Source organism: Syngnathoides biaculeatus, chromosome 23 (assembly GCF_019802595.1).
Source record: "Syngnathoides biaculeatus isolate LvHL_M chromosome 23, ASM1980259v1, whole genome shotgun sequence".
NCBI lineage: Eukaryota > Metazoa > Chordata > Actinopteri > Syngnathiformes > Syngnathidae > Syngnathoides > Syngnathoides biaculeatus.
The window spans coordinates 17,008,777-17,035,373 of NC_084662.1; the positions used below are offsets into that span (position 1 = coordinate 17,008,777).

At 42.1% G+C, this 26,597-nt stretch overlaps 1 protein-coding gene across 3 annotated transcripts in view; it reads left to right on the plus strand.

Annotated features, from left to right (window-relative positions):
* Positions 1–26,597, plus strand: part of LOC133497041 (collagen alpha-1(XII) chain-like) — a 109,435-nt gene that overhangs the window by 70,395 nt on the left and 12,443 nt on the right. For all 3 annotated transcript variants that reach the window (XM_061813220.1, XM_061813222.1, XM_061813221.1), the window contains 21 exons: positions 737–876; positions 1,276–1,405; positions 4,376–4,518; positions 5,674–5,803; positions 6,009–6,151; positions 7,556–7,685; positions 7,783–7,902; positions 8,625–8,774; positions 9,376–9,492; positions 13,287–13,439; positions 13,537–13,611; positions 16,780–16,919; positions 17,601–17,724; positions 17,801–17,944; positions 19,638–19,802; positions 19,879–19,917; positions 20,396–20,534; positions 21,495–21,637; positions 21,720–21,829; positions 24,570–24,728; positions 26,065–26,142. In XM_061813220.1, the coding sequence (XP_061669204.1) occupies positions 737–876; positions 1,276–1,405; positions 4,376–4,518; positions 5,674–5,803; positions 6,009–6,151; positions 7,556–7,685; positions 7,783–7,902; positions 8,625–8,774; positions 9,376–9,492; positions 13,287–13,439; positions 13,537–13,611; positions 16,780–16,919; positions 17,601–17,724; positions 17,801–17,944; positions 19,638–19,802; positions 19,879–19,917; positions 20,396–20,534; positions 21,495–21,637; positions 21,720–21,829; positions 24,570–24,728; positions 26,065–26,142 (2,672 nt within the window). The remainder of the gene's footprint in view (positions 1–736; positions 877–1,275; positions 1,406–4,375; positions 4,519–5,673; positions 5,804–6,008; positions 6,152–7,555; positions 7,686–7,782; positions 7,903–8,624; positions 8,775–9,375; positions 9,493–13,286; positions 13,440–13,536; positions 13,612–16,779; positions 16,920–17,600; positions 17,725–17,800; positions 17,945–19,637; positions 19,803–19,878; positions 19,918–20,395; positions 20,535–21,494; positions 21,638–21,719; positions 21,830–24,569; positions 24,729–26,064; positions 26,143–26,597) is intronic.

Sequence of the window (26,597 nt, forward strand, 5' to 3'; positions counted from 1 at the left end):
TAGACAGTGTTGACCTCTTAACGACTTTTCCGTCGTCTCTAGCGATTTCTTTTTCCAAAAATTGACAAGTGAGTTTAATTTGTGCTAAGAAACAGACAACACAAGCGGAATTATTTTTACATTTTTTTGCTATATGGCAAAAAAAAGTGGGCCCGCTGGAAGGTAATTATGATGATAATTTCCAAAGACAACCCTGTGTTACAATGATTCTGTAACATTTACTGAAGTAACTTTTTGGATAAACTGTACTTATCAGGGAAGTATTAATGTAACATTTTACTTTAACTTTAGTACTTTACTCAAACGTTACTCCATTACTTTGAGCTGCATTATTTTTAATCCATCTATTTTTGCTTGCTTTATTTATTTGTTTTGATATATCAGAGAAACTTGAGCCTCAGCCGCTCTCACCACAGAGCATTTCTTAGTGCCGATTTTGCCTTCATTTACAATATTTTATAAAGATTTAATTTAATAATCTTTTAAACAGTGGTGCCTTGAGATATGAGATTAATGCCATTATATTGTCAGTTTATGAAAATGCACATTCCTATTTTTTATTTTTGTCCATTTTACACTCTCATGGCATCAACGGCATCGAAAACCCTCCTCCACCAGGCGCTCCCTGAAGGTCAAATGCAGCCTCGGGCCTAATTTGTAGCTGCATCCAGACGCTGCTCTTGAGTCAAACAGGAAAGTGACGGTCGTGTAATGTATGGCCATTTGTGTTTGACAGAACCGCTGGGCGGAGTCAAGAACCTGCAGGTGACCGACCCCACTACCAGCACCCTCAAGGTCACCTGGGAACCGGCCGAAGGAAACGTCCGCCAGTACCGACTCTTCTATGTGCCCGCTGCTGGCGGTGCAGAGGACATGGTCAGTACTTGTACCTTCTTCCTTTCTTTCTTCAGGTATATGTTAATTATTAGCAAAAGCATTGATTTGTCTACATACTGCAATGTAGTTGTATTTTTTTTGCACAGTCGCTCCAATCCCTTGGTGGCCAAATATGTCTCATCTCTGTGGAATTACATTATAAAATAAAAGCCTCCAAGCATCCTTTGTCAGCATTTCATTTCAAAGAAAAGTTATGATATTTGACATTTTTCCAAATGATTAAACCATTCTCCCATTGGCGGCTGACTAATAAAATTCTGCAAAACGATTGCTGTATGATAATTCAATTGCTGTTTGGTTGCACGCGTATGTTTTATTATCCAAAGGGTCCTAAATTTGAGCACTCATATCCTGATTCCTGTTTTTATGTGATATCAGGAGCAGGTATCGGGAGGAACTACCAGCACTGTCCTGAGAAACCTCCTCTCAGACACCCCATACACCGTCACCGTGGTGCCTGTGTACCCAGAGGGTGAGGGCCTGCGCCGGTCTGAACCCGGAAAAACACGTAAGTTTGATTTTCAATTCCGTTGACTTAAATAGCACAAAATCACAACAGAAGTTGTTTCGGGTCACTTTACACTTGAAGCAGGTCAAAGACCTCCAGTCACTCTTTCCACAATAGAGATGCAGGGAAGCTCTCAGTTGACCACCCAATAGCGAAAAATGGAAGGACCCAGGGTTTAGTCTTGAGGGATGCCTTTGTCACATTCAAATATGAAGCTGGAAAGTTCTTCACAGCCTATGTGTGTGTGTTGTGTTGGAGTGGTTTGTGCACAGACAGCATGTCGCGCTCACTCAGCAAAGTCCCGTTTTAATTGGAGCACTGTGCAAAGATTCCAGTGTTCCACTGGCAAACATCAAGCTGAAGCTTTTGTTGATGTCTGTGTGATGCACTGTTGAAGACTTGGACAGTCACAGGTGGCCAAGGTACTCACACTCAGTATTTAAGTAAAACTAAAAACACCTTTTCTCAAGTAAAAGTGAGCACACGAATTCTGAAATGTAATTCAGTACAAAGGCATACATATTTTTTCTTTTCATTTTTTTTAAAGTCAGTTACGTGTGTGTGTGTGTGTGTGTATGTATGTATACATAGGGTGTCCCAAAAAAAAAAATTATACACTGTAGTAATGATATTTGTTAATTCTTTTACATGTTAAAAAATAAACATCAAGTCTACAAACTATTACTATACTATTTAAAGTGCTTATACATTTTTGGGACACCCTGTGTGTGCGTGTGTGTGTGTATATATATATATATATATATATATATATATATATATATATAATATATATATATATATATATATATGAAAAGGGAAAAATAAATACTGATACAGTATAGCACCTTAAAAAAAATCAGTGCATTAATGAAGTATTTGTGCTTTGTTACTTGCTACCACTGCTTCTGGAGGCTATGGATCAGATTGACAAGGATGAAGTCATGCGCTGGAATGCAAACGAAGATTCTGGACAGACACGAATGGAAATTTGGTGTGGTCTCGTTGTGCTTATACAACAGCAGTTGTGTAACTGCTGACCACATCGTCTGCAGGCTCTTTCACTACCTACTACATCCTTTTTTTTTTTTTTTTTTGGAGGGGGGGGGTCTTTTTTTGAGCTGAAGTGCCTCAGAGTCCCATGAGCGCTTGCACACATCTGCTTTGCTTTAGTGAGGTTCAAGATTAAATGGGAGAGCTTTTCCTTCAGGACACTTCAACTCTTCTGCTCTTTTTCCTTCATTTGCAGCTTCATGCTTTCCATCAATGAGCCCCATGACTAACCCATTTCTCACACTTGAATATTTCACATCAGCAAGCCAATTTGAATGTCTCACAAAGACAACCCAAGTAAATGTAAAAGGCAGTTTTAAATGATGGTTCTGTTTGGAAAGGGGGAAGGACTCCAAAGCTATCTGACTTTGCGTGAAAGAGTAATTGTCCCTTGAGCCAACTAAGTGACTGTGGCACCCTTGGCAAAAATTACTGAACCCAAATGTTTGTCATAACTGCTGATGAGGCTTTTGCATCGCTGCGGAAGAATTTTAGCCACTCTTCTTGGCGGAATTGTTCATATTGGAGGGCTTTTGAGCAAGGTCTGCATTTAAGGTCACACCACAGCATCTCAATTGCATTCATACTTAAGTTCAAACTTGGATTTGGCCTCTCCAAAACCTTCACTTACCGGTAGTTTGGTTTTTAACTGTTTAGCTGTGGGCTTGATCTTTCAGGTGGTTGTCCTGCTCCATACCCCAAGAGTTCTTGAACTCGAGGACACCAACTGGTGGCTGAAGACTTGCCTATAGGATTTTCCAGTTCACAGCAGAATGCATTGCTCCATAAATTATAGCCAGTCATCCAGGCACTTAAGAAGCAAAGAAGAAGGTCAGAGATGAGCCTATTCCAGATGACCTTGGGTGAAAGGTGAAATAAATTTTAGTCTGGCCACCAGTGACACTTAAGGATAAAAACAACCATTCACACTCACATTAAAAATGATGGACAAATTAGTTTTTGAAATGTAGGTACAAAATACCCCACAAGCATGGGGAGAAAAATGCAAATGCAACAAAAGAAGGTCAGAGCTGAAATTTAAGCTCATAACCTCAGAACTGGGAGACAGACATACTACCCACTCTTTCACCACTCTGGCATATGTAAGTCAGATTTAGTTCCTTCTTTTACATCCTCTACATGTGTAAAAATCATCTGTGGATTCTTGAAGCAGCACTCTATCCCTCCAGATCTCCTCAAGGTTTCTAGGAAGGCCTGTCGTTCTTGTTGTAGCAAAGCCAAGCATAGTTTTGTCCTGAACGAGTAGAGAGGAAGAACAGCAGATGTGCTGTGTCATCCAGTCGCTCCAACATTGTGAGCACTAACGACAAGCTAGACAAGAAAATAGCAGAAAGTTTCAAAAGTCTGTGGAGATTGTCAGTCATCTCGGTCATGGTCATCTGCTGAAGTTGAACGGCGGCAACTGGATTCTTCACCTTCAATCCAAAATCTACTTTCAGTTTGGAAAATCAGAGATATCACAGAGACAATATCTAACTTACTGCAGATCGCGGTCATGCCGTCTTCTACCACATGAATGTGAAGAGAAATCCTAAATTCTTTCCTGGCCAGAGCTCTCAGACCTGAATTCCCCAATGGCCCTCACCCGTTCCCTCAAAATCCCCCACAACCCCTTCCGAGGTATCAGGCTTCATCTACAGGAAACAAGATGTCAACGTCCCCCCACCTCCCACTTCCCTACTGTATATTTGCAATTCACTCACTGAGTCTTCTTGCTGTCTATATGTCGATTGTCTTTTCTTGACTGTCTTTTAAATTCCTGCCCCAATCCCTTTTATCCACGCAATGCTTGGGTTTGGTATCCTTACAGAGGTGCAAATGCTCCCAGTTATCACATTGAATCCAATTGATCGGTTGCCTGAATGAGATGATAATGACTTCTACTTATGTTTCTTGCAGTTCCACGCACGCCACCGCGCAACATCAAGGTGTTCAACCCCACCCCCAACAGCCTCAACGTGCGCTGGGAGCCGGCCACGGGCCAGGTTCAGCAGTATCGCGTGGAGTACGTACCATGGAATTCTGCCTCACAGCCACAGTCGGTAATTCTTTTTATTTTTGTTTCAGCTGTTGAAAATATTTTCCCTTTTTCTTTCTGGTTTTTATCTTTTTGTTGTGCGCATCATGAAAAGACAACAATGTCAATAGTCAGGATACAGTGGTGAAGTATGAGGTTTGAGTGACCTGATTTACAAATGCTTGCAGATACAAGCCATCGCCAGACATTTTTTTTTTTAATTTATTGCTTTTTTTTTTTCTTTAACTTCCGGGCATAAACTTGAAATACAATTGCCCAACTAACTTCCCAACAAGTGGCAATTTGGCTGATGTAATTAGTAAATATTCTTCAAAAAAGAGCCTTGAAGATGTTTGTTGCCACTCTCAGCAAGATTACTGCCAAACTAATTACAAAAACAAAGAGTATTACAACTTAGTTAAAGAATAAAAAAAAAAAAACTATTTGAAAATAATTTAAAACATTAAATCCGTGGGATGTGAACTGCAACTATTCTGGGCCCCAGTGTATTTTTTATCCTCTGTGAATAATGGCTAATAGTCGTGTCATACTGAGAAGTCGAGAGAGGAACTTAGCTTCCAGTATAGTATAGCCATATGTCTTTCTTACACTGCCCCAGGTGGCCAAGGTGTGTACCCCAGGATGAGCAGCACAGTTGGAGAAAGTGTGACAAAAACTGCTTTCATTTTTTTTTTATCTGTCTCATCACTCTCCATTGTTGTGAAGTGTAATATGAAAGAGAGCTATTTGCCATATTAATGGGAGTATTTCCATTCATTCCAATGAAAAGATAATTTCATATGCAAGGCTTTTGAGTTGCAAGCGTCACCAAGGAGCCAAATGAAACTGAGCTCCAAGCACAACTTTATTAACAAACAAACAAAGAAAAAACAAAGAAAATACAGCAAGTAATGGGGAAATTCTTTTTTAATTTTTAGTTTTGTTTGTTTCATCGTTTTTGTTGAACTATAATAACCTTTTAGAGCATCTCCATCTGCGTGTTTATCCACCGCGGCACATAAGATGTTTGTGTCTGTCGACTCAGGACTTTGTTAGTATTTGGCAGCCGGAATCCCGGTAGATAACATGATGATGATGACGTGAGCTGGTGGCTTTCCGCTCCAGGCTGCCAGGAATGACGGTGCGATGACATCAACGTGTTGTTTGACTTTTTGCGAAGGTGCTGGTTCCCGGCAACGTCAACAATGCCTTCCTGGACGGCCTGATCCCGGACACTCCGTACCGGGTCAACGTGGCCGCCATGTACCCTGACGGAGAAGGACTGTCGCTGAAGAGCAACGGCAAAACATGTGGGGACAATGTTTGCAATCTAGTTTAGTGGACTGAAATGCTAATTTCGAAAATTTATTCATTTATTTGTGCAGTTAAGTGGGGCTAAAAATAGTTTTAAGTGCACAAGAATCTTATGAAGTTGTGTAGGATAAATAAGTCCTGTTTCAAGTAATTTTAGTCAGCAGTTAGACTGACATCAAGTTTCACATCTTCCACTCGCAGTGCCGCGTGCCGGACCTCGGAACATGCGAGTGTTTGAGGCCACCACCAACTCTCTTACCATTGGGTGGGACCACGCCGAGGGTCCCGTGAGGCAGTACCGCATTGCCTACGCACCCATGACCGGAGACCCCATCACTGAATATGTGAGTAACCTTAGCCACTTAAAGCTGGGATCTCAATAAGCATAGCAAGCATATTTTGTCACTTTATGAAATATTTTTGTCAAGTTTTTATCCAGTGGGCGAGTGATCCCAGGGGTCCAATTGAGTCACTGGGTGGTGTTCAACACAAATAGTGAAAAACAACTTACACTAAATCACTACCGTTCCGTACTTCATAGTTCCTTTCAGGTTTTTCAACCATTGTCTTCCATGTATCGTGTATTTAGAAACAAAGCCTTGAATTAACTGAACAGATTTTTTAAACTCATTACATATTACTTGAGGAAAGAAAGATGAGAAAACTTTTTCAACTTTTTTCATGTCAAATGTACACATCATTTTTTTATCAGCTGCTGTTTATTTAAATTTCCAAAGTATTCTCCAAAAATACGTTTAAAACATTACTTCTACTCTCTTACCGGGGCCACCATTTTCAGTTTACTTAGCCACGTGAAAATCTCCAATATCACGGGGGCGGCGGGGCGCTAATGAAGAATTACGAGATAACGACAAGACTGTATGCTGTCTAAGCGTGAAAAAGTGATGCCTTCAGGGGTCATTTTGAAGTCAGTGCACGCTGATGGTTTTTTTTTTTTTTTTTTTTTTCAAATTTGGGTCAACTGGATCGCCTCTTGCCGCACAGCCCGTGATGTTCCGTCCAAACTATGTGATGAAGTCACATGTGATCCCGGGCGTCATTAGTTCATAAATCACGCGGCACTGATTGGTGGGAGTAATTACGAGACGGGCTTAAACTAACACCATCATTACAGCCGTTAAAATGTAATTCATGAGGAGCTGAAGTACTGATGGCAGCTGCAGGCAATACACCCACATCCCCTGCAAATTTTTATATAGTCAAACTGGATGGTTTACAAAAAAGTTCAAGAAAAACTCCATTGTAAGGATTAGGGATTAAGGAATGAACAAATGATTGAATGCGTTTGGAGTAATAGACATATTCCCTAGACCCAAATAACTACTATGGGATTTTTAGTGGACTAGCGTTTAAATTCACAATCATTCATCATACCTGACTCCCTAATCAATGGATCAACATTTTTAAATCCTGTACTATTTGAAACCTGAAACGATTAATCGATAACCCTCTTAATACTAAATAGGGATTTTACAGTATATAATGAAGCATTAACGATAGATGACTCCAGGGATGATAAAATTAATGGGATGCACCGGAGTAACTATATTGGGATTGATATACAGTATATAGTTGAGTCATCAGTGAAATATAAAATAGTGTTAGAACATTTCTCGGATGCTGTGTAATGATGTCATTACTACAAAGTAGCACACCAGCATTGTATGTCATTGAGAAATTTATTAACGTTATTGTAATAATTATTAACATTGGTATTCCATCTTCAGGCTGTTGTCCCAGGCAACAGAAACAATGCCAGGCTGCAAAACCTACATCCCGACACGCCCTACAACATCACGGTGGAGGCCATATATGCCGAGGGCCCTGGAGGATTCCTCAATGGGAACGGACGCACAAGTGATGCATTCGGGACTTCTCATTGAATGAATGCGCCAGAACGATCCAGTCGATGGGATGATTTGCCAATGTTGCTTTGTTTGTCGTCTGCTTTCAGTCGGCCTGCTGAGCCCGAGAAACCTGCGGGTGTCGGACGAATGGTACACACGATTCCGAGTGGCCTGGGACCCGGTGTCGGCTCCAGTGGAAGGATACAGACTCATATACTCGCCGAGAGGTGCCTGTGATAATCTCTAGAGTGCACACTTTATATCAGGGGATACGTTTTCACACCCACCTGCAAAATCATCAATATCAAAGCTTTTTTTCAAGTTGAATTTTACCACTTACATACGCTTTAAACATATTTCAATTTATTAAAAGATGCTTTTAAAAGTATTCTTTAGCTCTTGCGTCCATTCTGTCCCTGTCAAGAAATGGGAGACTGTCGCCTAACATAAAAACATCATCTTCTATAACTTTGAGAGGATGAAAAGAAGACTTTCTCTTGCATAGTAAATCAAAGGGTGCTTGTTGTCTATTTTCAGTCCAAATTGAGATTAATAATCCATTTTAATGCTAACATCAAGGGGGAATGTCAAATTTAGGCTATCCAACATTAGCATAGGTGTTACAATTTTTTTAAATAATAGATACTGATTCATCGTATCGATTGTTGACCAAATTTGGGCAAAGGAGATTTCCACCCAACAGTGACAAAAAAAAGGTTGAAACATGTATATTCAAACACTAATATGCTAACTACCAAACACCAAATCATATTATTTCATCCAACAAAAGCCCCTAGGTTAATGCTCACATATAATGTAAAATGCAGTATATATACAGAGAGAGAATGCTAACAGAAATTAACACTGCATTCTAAACCTTAAAAAAAAATATTACTTAAGTAGGTCTTGTTGTCTTCATGAGTTGACTCATCTTACTTTTTCTTCACAGGCTCTGACCACCAGGCCATCGATTTCTTTGTGGGGGATGTGACGTCGTACACACTGCACAACTTGAAGCCTGGAACCACCTACGACGTCAAAGTCTTGGCGCAGTACACTGGCGGCGCCAGCGCGCCTCTCGCTGGGCCAGGAACCACCTGTACGTTCAAGCTCCACTCATAATAGAATTTAGCGTATCACACTAGTCACTAGATAGCCAAATGCCGCGTACTGATCACTTGTGATCGACACCACATTCATGATGTTTAAGATGTCTTAAAACCATTTTGAAGTGCACTGGTCAAATTTAAGACAGAAAAATTGATTCTTTTAATGTCTTTTATTCTTAAATGTCTTTGATTAAAATCAGGACATTTAAGGCCATACAATGCCAGTTTCATCAAATTTTAACTTAGATGGTTCAGAGAGTGGATGGATGATGTTTCGTTATGATTAAATCTAATTAATTCACTTGAAAATAAGAATGATTTTTTTTTTCATTTTATTATTCAAATAATTTTACATTGTAATAATTATTTTACAATTTTAATACCTTTTTATTATATGTTATGTTACTAAATAATTTAAAATGTACATGTATAGTTTTAATTAAATAATTGGATGGTTAATTTAAATTTAATAAATAGTCTTTTAAAAGTACCATCAAATACATTTTTACATTTCTTTTACTTTTGTTTTTCTTCAAATAATTGGTCTCATCTGTCCATTTCCCCCGTCACAATGTATTGTGCCTTTTCCAGTGTTCCTGAATGTGACCAACATCGAGACGTACAACATCGCTCACGACAAGTTCTGCATCAAGTGGACTCCACACCGAGCGGCCACGTCATACCGCATCAGACTCAACCCGCTGGACCGTGAGTCAAACTTTGCGTGACTTGTGTTGCATCCAAACACACCTCAGAGCCTGTCGGCGTTCATATCGGGAACTGGCAATCCCCTTGGGTCCGCGGTGGGAGGGAATGTGTACGGTAAGACGGGCAGCAGATGTTTGTAGCCACATCTCCAGATTATGAGATCATTGGGATGCTAGGATCCGCTGTTGTGCTGTGGGCCCCTCCGTGGGGTTATGACATGCAGCAGGTATTAACGAAAGAATGCAAGAGCCCACTAGCATTTTTAAAAAAATGTTATAACTTGTTATGCATGATATATAAAGCCCATGAACACATTTAACTACTTGGGTGGGGTGGCGCAGAGGGGGAGCGTACACCCAGAAACCACAGGGTCACAGAGCGTGTGTTGTCATCGTGTCTCTGAGCGAGACACTGAACCCACATTGCCTATGAATGAATTTGGCTGGATGTTTTTTAGTGGTCAGAGTGGCCGTAGGCGCAGAATGGCAGCCACGCTTCCATCAGACTCCCCCAGGGTTTCTGTGGCTACATAAATTGCTTAGCACTACCAAGGTCTGACTGAGGAGTGAAATTATAATGCATGAAATTATAAAACAGTCCCTTCAAAATCTGGCATGTAGCAGGTTCTGGAATGATGAACCGGGATAAAGCTGAAGAGCATTAATGAAAAAGCGAAGTTTAAAGAATTGATGGAAGACGATATTTTTTCTATCCGTGTCTGCTGTCGTTTCAATCTTCGCCTCTTACTCCCAATGTTGTTTGACATCCTCCGTACCAAGTGAAGTGACGGCGTCGACCACCGTGTTTGACTCGCGTCTCTGTATACTTGACATCCTCGTCCATAACGACCCGCTGTTTGATTCCCATCTGTTTCGCATCGTTGCACCGACGCGAGTCACCGGTTAAGGAGCAGGAAGACAGGGCAGCATGAAATATGAAGATGTGGCAAAACTACAAAGGCTTGTTAATAAAACTTTGGTAGTAGAAGAAGTAGAAATACTGATTCAAAAGTAGAAATACTGATTCAAGTCCTGTACTTAGATCCAAGTTCATAAAGAATTTTAAATGTAAAAAAGTAAAAATGAATTTTAAACTGTCAGTTACTCTTTATAAATTTCAAATTTTGATAACAAATAGCACAACAAAATAAAACTCCTCTGTACTCAAAATATTTTTCCTAATTTCGTGACTTGCCCTGTGCTCACACTGAAATTTAAAATTGAATTTATGAATGCCAGAAACTGGTGGATTTACTCCACGAATCTTTCTTGTAGCAGGCATCAAATAATGCTCTACAAATACCCCAGAAATCTATTTAATTAGTGTTTCTATTTTCTGGAAGCTGATTTTAAAGCTGTTCTCCCATGGCTAGCTGTCTTCATGCAATTTGACTGACAACTAAATATTGTTTTGTAACAACAATATAAGCATTAAACCTACCAAAAGCACCCGAAATAAAACTTTGTTTCTACTGTTTTCCGTCCGTTCGTTATCAGCATTGGACCATGGGTTGGGTTTACCCCACCCAAAAATGGTTTCTGACCCAAAAGTAGACTATGTACGTGTGTGTTTTATGTGAGTGTGTGTGAAAATAAATGTCAAGCTGAAGAGCGACTCTGATGCTAAAATATTGCGGATTTTGTGACACTGCAAACGATATAACAAAAATACAAAACTGAGAAAGGGCTTTTGATGGCAAAATAATTACTTATTTACAGATATATAACTAAAAAACGCACTGTGACTCACTGCAAGGCTCACGTTGAACATCTGTTTTTTTTACATGGGGTTTATCATTCACTCATCATCTTAGTGTGTCATCTTTTCTAACGATCGCAACACACATTATATTTATACAATGCAAATACAGACTCTTTTGAAATGTATGGTGCCTAAATTTATCCGACACATTCCTTTCCCTTATAATCGATGTGACAAACCAAGATTCACTGCCTAATCTTTATCTTCTACTCAAAATCAATCCTGCGATCTGTTAGTCATTCCAGTGAAAACTAGCTAGATGAGACCCTCTTCCACATCCACTAGTTGAAAAACATACTTGACAAATATATACCATACGTTGATGGAAGTAAAGGGTTGGATCCCGATTGAAGAATATAAATATCCACGGCGATGAACGAGTTAAGTAAACTAAGTATTTATACTCTGTTACTTCCCACTGTAAATCTATAAACTTTATATGCTAGTCATGAGCGGGTTCATGTTGCCAAACCAAACACGATGCACGTGGCGGGATAACCATCAGCAGACTACAGTTCCACACAGCGGAGTCCCGGGAGGATCCTCCCGAAATCAACATTCAGGTGTGATGACATCATCAGAACTGACACCGGCTGCTCAATGTCATCATGTGACCTTGACGCTGGCTGTTTCTGAAAGCACACAGAATTTTACAAACAACTTGTTTTCCAGTGCTTTGTTTGGGTTTATTTTTGTAAAACACACTCTTAAAACAATGTTATAACACTTTTTCATGTGTGCCGTATTTAAAACAGCTGATGTTGGAATTACGAAACAGCAGTGACGTCTTTCACTGCGCGCAAGTTACAGCTCTCAATGCCATAAGGCATATTAGGCCGCAGTTGCGGTTTCTGTAATGTGGAGTTTTTTATGGGCACATGTGATTGGCCTGGCCAATCCGAGCACCTGGTATTCGTAGGCAGTCTCATAATCAAGTACTAACCAGGACCGACTCTGCTTAGCCTCCGAGATAGGATGAGTTCTGGTAGCATGTGGGGATTGGGCCGGACTGCGGCTGGGTACCGTTCCACTACTATTTTTGTTTTCCTGATGCCTCAATATACCACACCTGTATCTACATGTGAAACTCACAAATTAGTTATTAGGCAGCAGAGGGGTTGTGTCAGGAAGGGCATCCGGCGTAAAACTGTGCCAAACAAATATACGTTCATCTAAGGTGACACGCTCTGGTGACCCCGAATGGTACGAGCAGCAAGGAAAAGAAGATTTTAATAATTGTTTCAGCCCTGGAGTCAACTAAATCCCTTTGTAATGATTTGAAACCAAGGAACATTTTGGACATACTGTACACAAATGGACAAAATACAGATAGTCATGAAGGACTTGAAAAAATGTCAGAGGTCCAGTGGGCGGCCTGTTACCATCATTTGTGTACTAACCGTGAACATCCCCAGAACATGGCCAGTATCTATCCAGCAAGGAATGCATTCTGGAGTTTGGGAGTTTTAAATATGGAGAGGGGAGAGAGCAAACGCTAAAATGAAGGAAAGGACATGAAATTTGAACCATTTATATACCGTCCGTGGACAAAGTTCTTCTTGGACCCAGCACGAGTGACATCTTGCATACGATTATAGTGGCCTTATAATTTAAGCAGGCCGGCAGCCTCACACTGCTCAGTGGAGATTCCAATATTATTCTCTCTTTCATCTACTAAGACTTCACCCATGTGCAACAAGAAGGAATAAAACTGGTCCTCCAGTATGCCAAATGGCAATGCGACGCGAGATCTTCTCGTTTACTTAAATGAGAAAAGAACATTGCTTTTTTTTTCCCACCTCTGCGCCTTCTTCATTATTTACTGGTTCACTGCCACACTTTGGCTCAATGCAAGTAGCGTATAATAGCTAAAGGTGAAAGTAGATTCCAGAGTCTGCATCAAATGAAAATTGTTGTTGCTCTCTTTGTGTGTTATGGATGGTAAAAAAAAAATTCCATCCAGTTTTCCAGAAAGTTTGCTCATGGACATGACAGAGGTGCCGACGCATTGACTTTATTTCCTTTTCTAACAGCGTCCAGCAGAGGTCAACAAGAAATCACCATCTCCGCTGGCCAGCCGCAGTACTGCTTCGAAGGACTTTCCCCCGACGCCCCCTACACTGCGACCGTCTACGTCCAGACGCCCAACCTGGAGGGACCCGGCGTTAGCACCAAGGAGAGAACCTGTGAGTCATCCATTAAAGTGTTCGCCGCCACGTCCTGTTGATTTAAAAAAAAAAAAAAAACATCTTGCTAACACTCTCCACGTCTGCTTTGTCCCAGTGGTCAAGCCGACTCCCGCGCCGACGCTCCCGCCCACTCCCAGCCCGCCACCCACCATCCCCCCCTCATGGGCAGGTAGGCCCCCTGTCACCTGACACCACCTCTTTTTCAGCACTCCCTTGCTGTTTTGACACTCCCTCCCTATCCACAACTTAGTAGCCTATATAGTGATGAGCACGCATAGGCCAGATCAGCATCAGATTTTGACAGTATGATAACGGTGAGCCAAACTATTCTGGTTTCATGGTATCATGGTATTGTGAGAATACCAGTAGGTTTCAAATCTATTATTTTGCAATTTTTGTTTTAAAAAAAAATTTTTTTTTTTTCTATTGTAGACACTCCTTAGGTACACCAGCTTCTTCTTCTTTTTCTTTCGGCTTGTCCTGTTAGGGGTCACCACAGCGTGTCATCTTTTTCCATCTAAGCCTATCTCGTGCATCCTCCTCTCTCACACCCACTACTGTCCTCATGTCCTCCATCACAACATCCATCAACCTTTTCTTTGGTCTTCCTCTCGCTCTTTTGCCTGGCAGCTCCATTCTCAGCACCCTTTCACCAATATACTCACTCTCTCGCCTCTGAACATGTCCAAACCATCGAAGTCTGCTCTCTCGAACCTTGTCAGCAAAACATCCAACTTTGGCTGTCCCTATAATGAGCTCATTTCTAATCCTATCCAACCTGCTCACTCCGAGCGAGAACCTCAACATCTTCATTTCTGCCACCTCCATTTCTGCTTCCTGTTGTTTCTTCAGTGCCACCGTCTGTAGTCCGTACATCATGGCCGGCCTCACCAGTTTTATAAACTTTAGGCTTCATCCTGGTGGATACTCTTCGGTCACATAGAACACCAGACACCTTCCGCCAACTGTTCCACCCCACTTAGACCCGTTTCTTCACTTCCTTACCACACTCTCCATTGCACTGTATTGTTGACCCCAAGTATTTGAAGTCGTCCACCTTCGTTATCTTTTCTCCCTGGAGCTTCACTCTTCTTCCTCTGTCCCTCTCATTCACGCACATATTTTCTGTTTTACTTTGACTAATCTTCATTTTTCCCATTTCCGTTGCGTACCTCTATCTTTCTAACTGTTCCTCCGACTGTTCCCTGCTTTCACTGCAGATCACAATATCATCTGCGAACATCATGGTCCAAGGGGAATCCAGTCTAACCTTGTCTGTCAGCCTATCCATTACTAACGCAAACAGGAAGGAGCTCAGCGTGCAGTAAAAGACAAAAAGCGCTTACTTGTTTCTCAGAAGAGGAGTAGAAACTTCTCCGCTCATCTCCGCTTTGTGAACCAACATCAGAATGGAAATGAGCTGTTATTTATGATAGCTGGCCATGTTACCACTATTTTAGACACCCCAGCTGTTGTAGCTGGTTGCAAAAGTTGATTTCAATACAGGTTATTATTGTTATTATTGTGATGATTTTACACTACCTTGACTTTCTCAAGAGGGTGGTTGGGTGATGTTCTCGTTAATACGATGGCAGCCGCTCTGCATAAGCATTTTTTGTTTATCCTTTTTCGAACAAGAAAAAAAAAAGAATACCCAGATACCCAAAGAATTCTGGAAACAGCTAACGTCTGGGGAAAAAAGCTGTCACACCCAACACACCAACAACGAGTGGGGGGCTGGGCAGGTTTTGTCAATTTACAGCTATTGGAAAGTTTCAGTGGTTTTGAAACTGTGACTGTTCCTCAAAATGGGCAACCAGGTCATCCCCAAAGTGAGTTTACCATTTTCCCATGGGCTAGTATCATACATGCTCAGTTAATGCGGTTAATTTACTATTATTCATTGAATTATTTTGTATTTATGACCTATATGTGTTCTTTAAACAAATATTTACTGTAATTATGATTACTGATAGACTGTGGCATGTTCTGACTTGTGTACAAATTTGGGTTATGTCGCCGCCATAGGAGCTGTCAAATATTTGACATGCACTCAAGTTCCAAGCTTTTTCCTCTGTGAAATCCACGATGAATCTAAATTTGAAGTTCGGCTTAACTCTCTGGGCTCTCATGATGTTTTCATTCCTTCAAGTGACGTGACTCACCGAGTGTCCCAAAGTGGACAGGAAGCGGAGCTTTTGAAGCACTGAATGGATGCAGTCCTTTCATTCAGGCTCAGCCCGGCCTGGAAAGTCGTCAAGAAGCGTTTTTGGCCTCGGCGAGACTTCGAGCGCCAGCCAAACTCTTTCTGAAGCGAGCCCGTGCCAGCGCATTAATGGCTGCCACATGTGGTGCCGGTTCACGAGGGGAACAGGACCATTAAAAACGCTGGGCTTGTAAAAAACAGTCCAAGTCATTCAGTCATACAGTACTGCAGATTCGCATTCAACTTGAACATTCTTGTCCTGTCTCTTCGCTTACCGGGAAAGTTCACGGCAACCACTTCTTGAAAGCTTCATGACAGGACAAAATAACAGGCTACAACCAGGTGTGGGGTTCTAGTCACGTGACTTTACTCCAGTCACACTTAACTCAACAATTCTATGACTTGACTTTGACTTGAACTGCACTACTTGACAAGTCTTGGCAATTGTTTAATTTGTAGAAGAGCTACATTTTGTATTGTGTACTCTCTGTTTCTTTTATTGATGGATTCACGGAGCAAGTCAATAACCCGGCCATGAAATCAGTTGAATTTTTATTAAACAAATATACAGTGCACTGGAGCTCATTCAACGAAAGTCTCACCAGGTGATCCAATGATCTTGACTCCGTCTCGTTTATTTATAATTAATTCTGCGCAAAGTGTCTCAGGAGGTGCGTGGGTACTTTGCCCGACTTATTTTCAAACTTTTGTTGTACGAATTATGATTGCTCAACTGAGATAAAATACTGCTCATGTATTAAGAAATAGCCAAAGTATTGTCTCTAACAGCATGGTGTGCGTCTTGTGGAGAAATAGGAGAGTGGCAACAAACATACACTTTGAAATGAAAGAGACACAACAACTATGACATAAGTTAATCCGCCACAACGACAGTCAAACTATGTTACCTTCGCAGTTTAGCTCATCGATAGCTGGCGAAGGAGGAACTAACTTACAACTTAGTTGAAGTTTACTGGGGCCTCCACTGGACTTGTTTCACTTTTGCCACATGAACTTGCTTGAAACTTGAATGTTGTAACTCACTTGGCTGTTTGATGATGTCATGTGCTGTGCCGCCAGTTTTGGCGGTACCACGACTCTCCTCACTGATGTGTCGCGTATGTGCTTCAGTTTGCAAAGGTGCCAAAGCGGACGTTTTGTTCCTCATCGACGGGTCCTGGAGTATCGGCGAGGAGAGCTTCACCAAAGTCGTGCATTTCGTCTCCAGCATGATCGGAACTTTCGATGTCATTGGGCCGACTGGGATGCAGGTTGGAGTTCTTGTCATTCTGAAGCAGTCAAATAAGCAGAAACGCACAAAAAGAGCAGGGGAAGAAGCTTGTTGTACATCTTCTCGTCCTGCATCTGCTTTGTCTCTTTGTGTATCAGGGTCACTTAGCCAAATGCATTTCCTGCTGCTTTCCAGCAACAGTTAATCACTTAATCTACAAGTAATCCAATGTTAAAATAACCGACAGCGATTTTGATAATTAATCAAATCAACCAATCCTCTGAATTTCAGTCACTAAACAGTAAATATTCAGATTTTTGTAGTCCTTTATAGAAACAGATGTTTTGTTTTTTGTTGAAATAAAAAAAAGACATTTACAAAACTCTGCTTTCATGTCTGAAAACAATGATCAATGCTATTACTGTTTTTCTGACATATTACAAACCAAAACAGTGACAGAATCATAATCATCTTATATTTCTCCATTTTCTGCATTGTCAATTTAAATTGGCCTGTTTTATTCGATTAAGAGATTAATTGAAAAAATTGTCAAAAGATTTATCGATTAAAATAATCATGGACTGCAGCCCTGAATATATGTTTGAATTGAATTAAATATGTTTATTTTGAGGTGCTAGCTATAAAAAACACCTTAATGATAAAAGCAAATGAAACAATAATATGAATATGTTGATGATCATGATCATGTCTTTGCACACAGGTGTCGTTCGTGCAGTATAGTGACGAAGCGAAGACAGAGTTCAAGTTGAACTCGTACCAAGACAAAGGCGTCGCTATGGCGGCCCCTCATCACATCCGCTACAGAGGAGGAAACACCAAAACAGGTCAGATGCGCTCGCACACAGCGTTGCAAACGTGTGTGTATCCTCATTGATACTCGCCGTGCAAAACCCCGCGTAGGTGTGGCTCTGGAGCACACGTACGAGAGAGCTTTCACAGTGGAGAACGGCATGAGGAGGAACGTCCCCAAGGTGGTGGTGGTCATCACGGACGGGCGCTCGCAGGACGAAGTGAGGAAGAACGCCGCCAGGCTGCAACACGCAGGTAACGGCACACGCGAGAAGGCTTTGTAAAAGCACATTATTCAGCAATGGCGCTGTGAATTTTTCAAGATTATTATTTCTATCCATCCATCCATTTTCTTTGCCGCTTAAACTCACGAGGGTCGCGGGGAGTGCTGGAGCCTATCCCAGCTGTCAACGGGCAGGAGGCGGGGTACACCCTGAACTCGTTGCCAGCCAATCGCAGGGCACATAGAGACAAAGAGCCACACTCACAATCACACCTTGGGGCAATTTAGAGTGTCCAATTAATGTTGCATGTTTTTGGCATGTGGGAGGAAACCAGAGTGCCCGGAGAAAACCCACGCAGGCACGGAGAGAACATGCAAACGCCACACAGGCGGGTCCGGGATTGAACCTGGGACCTCAGAACTGTGAGGCCAACGCTTTACCAGCTGATCCACCGTGTCGCCTTATTATGTCTAAGTGATAATAATTTTGAGAGACACACTTTTAGTTAGTCGCAAGCTACTAATATGGAGCTGGTCAGTGAAGTATTGGAAAGCCCTCCCATTTGGGCCAGGAAAGCCACAGTCACCGATGCATCAATTTTCCTTTTATGATGGTAGATATTTTTGCTAAAATTAGATAATATTGTATAAATTTTATTACTATTTATTCTTATTTTGAAGCCCAGTTTTTGTACTGGAGAACAATCCATTTTGACTTGCCATAGTGTCTTAAAACAAGTAAACAGCAAGCCTCAAGCCCTCCACCCTCGTGTATTTATACGACCTATACCTGGAGAATTACAATATTTTTCATTTTAAGCTAAAGATACTCGTAAATAATCAAATGTCAATAACAATGTATCACTTTTGGGGAGTTTAAAAGTCCCCGTAAACTTAAATTTGTTTCGTAAATTTGACACAGCACAGAGAAGAGTGTTATTAACAACCCTGCCAAAGTTGTAGGATTTAAGAAATATATACATGAATATGAATAGATATAAAATCAATTTCACAATTGTAAAAAGAAAAAATCAATTTTAAAAATGCCATTTTGTCCAATCTCAAGCACTGTTGGCCTGTGCGCTGAAAGAGCTGAAACCATGCCCTGCTCAACTGGCAATCAAATTCCATTTCTCACCGCTGATAAAATGGAACCGAGCTTGTCTGGCATCTTTTTTATGGCTACACAAAGCTCCATGTTTGAGCCGTTAAGATGCTGTAAAGCTACCGCACCAACAAGGCACTCTAAAGTGTCCGCACCAGAGCCAAGTCCTTGCTGTTCCGCCTTTCTTAGTGTAATGAGTACACATTCACAGCTGACAATGAGACATTCTAAAGCGGCAACGCCAGTGCTATGCCCATGTCCGTATGCTCGCTGTCATGTTGGACAACAAAAAAAAATTCTCCCCTCCAGGCTATTCCCAACTTACCCTGCATGACCCGCATGCACTCACAGCTGTCAACAAAGGGCTCTAAAGCGGCCGACTGCTTTAAAGCGCAGACTATTCAAACTGAATTTGCATTTTCAGGATGTGGGCATAGCTAGCTAACCTCGTGTACAAATTGTGCCAGATAACCGATGATGTAAACAAAAGTGCTTAACACAAACAAAAACTCAAATCAATTTGTCTTGATTTGAGTTTTCACCTTCGTCAAAATTTATTGCGCACCTTAGTTGCTCGCCGGTGTTTCTTGGTTAACGATTTTTTTAATGTGCTGTCCCAGGCTACACGGTGTTCGCCGTGGGGGTGGCCGACGTAGACTTTGTGGAGCTGCAGGAGATCAGCAGCAAGCCCAGCGAGAGGCACGTCTTTGTGGTGGACGACTTCGACGCCTTTGACACCATCAAGGAGAACCTCATCACCTTCATCTGCGAAACGGCCACGTCCAGTAAGTGCCTGCAAGCGCGGCGGTGACTGCGAGTGACGAAACGTACGTCCATTTATGTTGCTTTCTTGTCCTACAGCCTGCCCCCTCATCTTTGTCAACGGCTTCACATCTCCTGGTGAGTAGATGTCATCTCATAAGAATACAGACTGGGAACAATTGCAGGGTATAAGTTACAGACCCACCTGCGATATATGATCATCTGCAAAAAAAACTGCTACTTGACACACATGGAGCAGCAACACATACTGTTCAAACAGAGCATACAATAATATTTCTCCCTGCTCTGTAGGAACAACAACTATTCATGGAGTTGAATTGGGCACTTGGTATGCCTCTTCTTCTTGCTCTATATTGGGCTAATCTTCCCGAAGAGCTCAATGCTGCCTAGCATGTTGTGGCGTAACGACATTCAAAGTTCGCAACTCTACATTCTGACTTGGCTGCATACTGTAGAAACCCTTCCAAAAAAACAATCCCATGCAGCGGGTGGCCCAACAATGAACTGCAACATAGAACAATGCACTTTTTTTTTCATCATCCAATTCCTGCATGCGTTCCAACGGACACTTGTCGTTGCGGTTGTTCTGTTCCAGGCTTCAGGATGCTGGAATCCTTCAACCTTACCGAGAAGACGTACGCCCAGGTTAAAGGCGTCTCCATGGAGCCGGGTTCCTTCAACAGCTTCACGGCCTACAGACTCCACACCAACGCCTTCCTCACCATGCCCAGCACGTGAGTCGCCGCGTGCCAAAGGCTACAAATCACCCCGTCGCACTCTCTCACATGCTCATTGGCATTGTTGCCGCTATTGAGCCATCGAGTGAATGTTTTGTTTCCGAACATGCAACGCAAAAGAAATGTTATCTGAGTATTATCCATTACTGAAAATCCGTGTACTGTTGGTCCCAAAAGGAAGTTGTAAATCTAATTCAAATCTCTCCATCTTAGGTAATTAATAATCATTGCCCAAGATCAAGCATTATTCTTACTCAAACTCGCACACACACCTAATGTCTCCGCTGCTCATACTACGTAAACAATTGTTGTGATTTGTCGCCGTGCCTCGGAGGAGGTTTGACGTCATTGGGCAATTTAATGATTCTGTTGATATGCCTTTTTCAGTCTTTTTTTCTTTTTTTTTCTTTTTTCCAGCTTTCATAATTATGTCTGTACATCTTTTTTCAAAAGAGACATTTATTTTTCCAAAAGGAAAGACTTTATCTTACATTATCCATAAAGAAATGTAATTGTTCCTTTGCAAGTTGAAGTTAAAAGTAAAGTTTTCGTTTTTTAATACAGCTACCATAATTTGAACGTTTTTCTTACTTATTGGTTGTTTCTCCACAGACATGGTGGTTTCTTAGAAATAAAATTACAGGTGCCAGAAGTTAAACCCCTCAAAGATCATTTTGCTAATGTAATTCTGTCACTGTTTGTCCTGACAGTTTCAGCAAAACTTTTTTTTTTTTTTATTAAAGGCTTCCCCTTTAATGCTCAGGAAAAAGAGTATCAGGAAAGTAAAGTAACCAAATCCCAGAAAGGGGGGGAGAAAAATAATTCCTCTAAAAAGCCAAACTTGAAATCAAAATCATCATTTTGGGGCAAGGAATGACAGATTTGGGGAGAATTTCTGACTATATGGTCGAGCTGTCGTATCTGGAGGTGTCATGCTGTGTCTCTTGGTGTGGACAGTGAGGTGCACCCCGAGGGTCTTCCAGCAGTCTACACCATCATCCTCATGCTCCGCCTCCTGCCCGACACTCCCACCGAGGCCTTTGACGTGTGGCAGGTGTCCAGCCCTGACCACAAGCCGGAGACAGGAGTCACAATTGACCGTAAACATTTCTATTGTTTTGACGTTATGTTGACAAGTTCTTGACAAGGTCTTGATGCAGTTGTTCTTCAAATGCGCCTCAGCTTCCAGGCAGACGGTTTCTTTCTACAACAAGGACGAGCGCGGCGAGATCCAGCGAGTGACCTTTGACGAGCCTCAAGTCAAGCAGCTCTTCCACGGAAGCTTCCACAAGGTGAGCGCGAGCGTCTCTCTCCTTGCTTCACAGCTCACCGGTTATATTTATATACTCGTGTTTATACTTTTCAAGTAAGTGCTGTCGAGCTTGGTCCGTATCCCCGCAAATATGAACGCCCACGTAGCCACGGTTCGGTGTTTGTGAATTCAACTATTCAATGGTTTTTCTCCTGTTTTTCCCTGGAAGGCACAGTGGCGCAACTGTTTAGAGCGTTGACCTCACAGTTCTGAGGACTGGGGTTCAAATCCCGGCCCCGCCTGCGTGGGTTTTCTACGGGCACTCCCGTTTCATCCCACCAATACCATGTCGGTCATTTAGCATTTGTAAAATCACTTATGCATGGTGGATCAGCTGGAAAGCCTTGGCCTCACATTTCTGAGGTCTCAGGGTTCGAACCCGGACCTGCCTGTGTGGAATTTGCACGTTTTCCCCGTGTCTGCGTGGGTTCTCTTCAGCTGGGCACTCCGGTTACTTGCCACATCCCCAAAACATGCAACATTACTTGGAGACTCTAAATTGCCCCTAGGTGTGATTGTGAGTGCGGCTGTTTGTCTCTACTTCCCCTGTGATTAGCTGGTAACCAGTTCAGGATGTACCTCGCGTCCTGCTCGTTGATAGCTGGGATAGGCTCCAGCACTCCCCGCAACCCTTGTGAGGATAAGCGGCTAAGAGGATGGATGGATGAAAATTTGTGAATTTTTGGAGGGAACCCAACCTATCCCCCATTATTGGCAGAATATTTTTGGATTGATCCCCAGTTTATACATGTTTTTAAAAATGATTTTTCTTTATAATTTTCACAACAGTTATAAGGACCATCAATTATTTGGGAATTTTTGCTTTTTGAGGTTGGGTTCTCTTCCTGTGCACCTTGAATAGTGGGGTCCACTGCACACTCAGTTTAAAATCATCATATATCACTGAGTACTGTTCCCAAAAAATTTTTCCTTTGACTCATGACCTAACTCTACCATGAAGTCCACTATATAAAAATGTTATTTGAGAGTAGGGGATGATGAATTATTCTGAACGCCGTCGCTGTGTTCAGAATCCTTCACTCATTCCTTACTCCCAAAGTAGTGATTTAGTGAGTAAGGAATGAGCGAATAATTCCCAACACAACCTTGGACTCCAAAATTCCTTGATTGTCAACAATAGTGAAGACATTCCAGAACCGCACGCTGTGGGCCCAGCCCGCCTCGCTGGCGTCCTGGCCTGGAAAGTGTTGGGTCAGCGCACTCAAACAATGACATCAGGGGATGAAGGAGGTTGCGGGGGGAGGACCACGAGGGGGCTCAGAGGCGCTCGCTCTGGCTTCTGGTAGCGGACTGGGGAATTCTTGCGGTCACGCCTCCCAGCATGTGTTGGGAGCGTGCGCTTTAGTAGCAATTTGGAATAAGAGCAGAGACCGAGAGTGATTTAGATCAAGACCCGGCGGCCCACTCAGCGCTCCCCCACGCCGCAATACATCTCGCTTTCATAGGAAGCTTTTCTTGTCCATGCTGCGCGGGAATGAAAATGCCAGAGTCCACATGGAAATGACTGCTTGCGAATTCCCAGAAGACTGACACGTCCTCCTCACGCTGCAATCGCCGGCAACCGCTTCTTCTTCCTCACCAAGTCCAAACATTTGCTTCCATCTATCTTGACTCACAGAATATTCTTTCTCATAATGAATATATCACGGCATATCACGGTTCATTTGCAGTACCACAGATTTTTAAACCTTATTTACATGGTGTTGTCACATATACCAACATTCTGGCTTCAATGAAGAGAGGCTGAAACGATACCATGGCAAAAATCTAATAACACAGTTGTGGAATCATAATCAAAATCATATAAAAATAGAAATTGTAGTACCGTAGTAGTCACTTGCGTGTCTGTGTGTGAGACTGAGTGATGGGGAAGTGATTTCGGTCCTCGCAGCTGCCTTCCATGGAACCTCCTCAACATTTCTGTGAGAGCGAACGAGGTGATGGAGGAAGTGCGCTGAGAGCTCAAAGAAAAGCGTTCATCACTTTCCACTCATCGCACTTACCAAAGACATTTTTCAACACGATACTTAATCTGCCTCTTTGCTAGCCTGCCAGGCCAGGTTAGCTTTGACGCTACATCTAACAGCAGTTACGCTGCATCTGGAAAGTATTGACAGCGGTTCAACCCACACACATACATTCTTATCTCATGAACATAAATATTCTTAGCCATGAAGCTAAGGTGTTGTGCTATTGTACAAATGTTGTTGTGTTATTTACAGTAAAATAGCTGATGCCTCTTGGTCAGGTTGCTTTTCTATCTCAATACATTTTTACCTCGTAAAAATAATAAAGGATGGCGTGGGGCTGGGGGTAGGGGGATCATTGATGTTTCTACAGTTAAATTGGAGACTGCTTCCCTATCCAACCGAATGGAACTTCTTTTTTCAACGTTGTTTTTGTAGGTTATTTATGAATAGAATTTAGAGGAAGGATTTTAATGGATTCCGATTTTGAAATAAGGTATGAAATGTGACAGAAAGTGGGGAAAAAAACTATTTAAATCCTTCCACCTCCCAAAAGTCAACTGGCTGCTTTTGAGTTTTTTTTTCCCCAGAACATACATTTTACACAAGGGTTGCTCAGCTACCTGTAACATTCCAGCTTTTTTCCCCTCATAACAACACAGCGCTCCAATATTAAGTCCGATGCTTGCGGAGGAATGCGTGACTAAAAAGTTTGCGTCCCTTCCCGTCAAGCTGCACATCCTGGTCTCACCCACTGGCGTCCAACTCAACATGGACTGCCAACACGTGGCCGAGAAGAGCATCAAAGCGGCTGGAAACACTTCCAAAGACGGATACCAAGTTCTGGGGAAAATGGCCAAGTCCGTCGGATCCAGAGGAGACTCGGCAACTGTAAGTCATTTCAAATATTTTTCAGCCCTATGCTCCAAGTTTTGTTTCGGGATGTTTAGCTCTCACTCACGCTGAACTCTTGTGATAAAATGTATTTTATCCACCCTCACAACCCTCTATGCGGTTTCTGAGACTCATCAAGAATGCTTTTGGAACCTCTTGCAATGCTCCCAAAATGTCAGATGTTAATAATTTCTTTAACTCATTTTTCAAATATGCAGTGGTACCTTGACTTGCAAGTGCGTCAACTTGCAACTTTTTCAAACTGTTCCCCGAGTGAGCCAAAAGTTGAGTTACGATTGAACTTCACATACGTTGCCGCGTGAGTAAAATGGAAAAAAAAAAAGAATTATACCCCAGCATGTGGGTTAAGACAGCCACAATCTGGGATGCACCTTCAGCCGTTTATTGGAACAATCACATGCACGATATACAAAATGATAACACTTGCAAGGAGCTGCTCCCAATCCGACTTCAGTTGCTGATGTCACTCGCAGGGCCATGCCCCTAAAAGACAGATCTCTCCTTTTTGAAGTCCTCCGTGAAAGTAGATTGAGTAACTTTGTGTTTCATCAAAATGAACCATTTGCAAACATCTGCTTTTACTTTGGAAAGAATCAACATTTTTGATGCTCAGTCTTCAGTTAATAGAAGACTTCATTTCCCATAGGTGTGAAGTGAATGGGAGTGTGAATGGTTGTTTGTTTCTATGTACCCCGCGATTGGCTGGCGACCAGTTCAGGGTGTGCCCCGCACCTCACCTGAAGATAGCTGGCCACCCTAGTGAGGATAAGTGTATCAGAAGATGAATGAATGAATAATATTGAGTTATTTTTCATTATTTAAACCCAAAATGAAAAAAAAATGACTTTTTGGGTGGACTGGAAAGTATTCGTGGCATTTTAATTCATTTCAGCAGAGAAAGTTGATTTGACATCAGAGCTAAGCGTCACAAAATCAACTCATAAGTCAAGGTACTCCTGTAATCTTTGATTTTGAGCTTGCATATATTTGAATGCAAATAAATTGTATTATTATTGTTAAGAATTTCTTCCTGGAGAGTGCCAGTGTCGGAATCAAGCGGGTGAGCGTTTATAGCCCCAGGAGGTTCGACTTTTCCACTGCGAGCGAGAACATTTCCTCGCTCCGGTTCATCGTCTTGCTCCATCCAAATCATGTGAAATAAAACAGACTAAGACGTGTTTTCCAGGAGCATTGTGTAAAAATAAAGTTTGCTGCGTGTGACTACGAGCTTGTCAAATTGTTGCAGCGGCCCGTCGTCGTGCTCCTTTCGTTGCTTCTTTCAGACGTGCACCTTTTTTTTTCTTCTTTGCAGTTCCAGCTCCAGATGTTCGATATTGTCTGCACCCTGGCCTGGACCAGCCGGGACCGCTGCTGTGACCTGCCTGCCTTGGTCAGTAACCATGGAAACACAAGCACACTTACCTCATGCTACTACTATTACGCACACACACGAGCAACAAATGATTCCAGCTGCTGTCAATCATGTCACCCCAAACACACAAACTCATCTGTTTGCTTTGCGCACATTTTTGGCAAAGTGGCGCGTACATACAAACAATGACGTTCGTGGTGGATGTTGCAACTTGTGTCAGAGACTCAAAACTTTTTGGGTCAAAATTTTAGGATGACACACCATCGTAATCCTGATGCTGATTAACTCATCAAATGCCAGGAAAGAGTGAATTAAATAGCCACTGTGAGATCTTAAGATGAGGACTCGCTTTATATAAGAACGAGTGATGTTTCACAGGGCTCACTACTCAGTCCTAGGATTTGTGCAGCTTACTCTAGCATTCTCCACAGTGCTGATTCTATTTAGCATGGCGGGAAGCTGGAGCATATCCG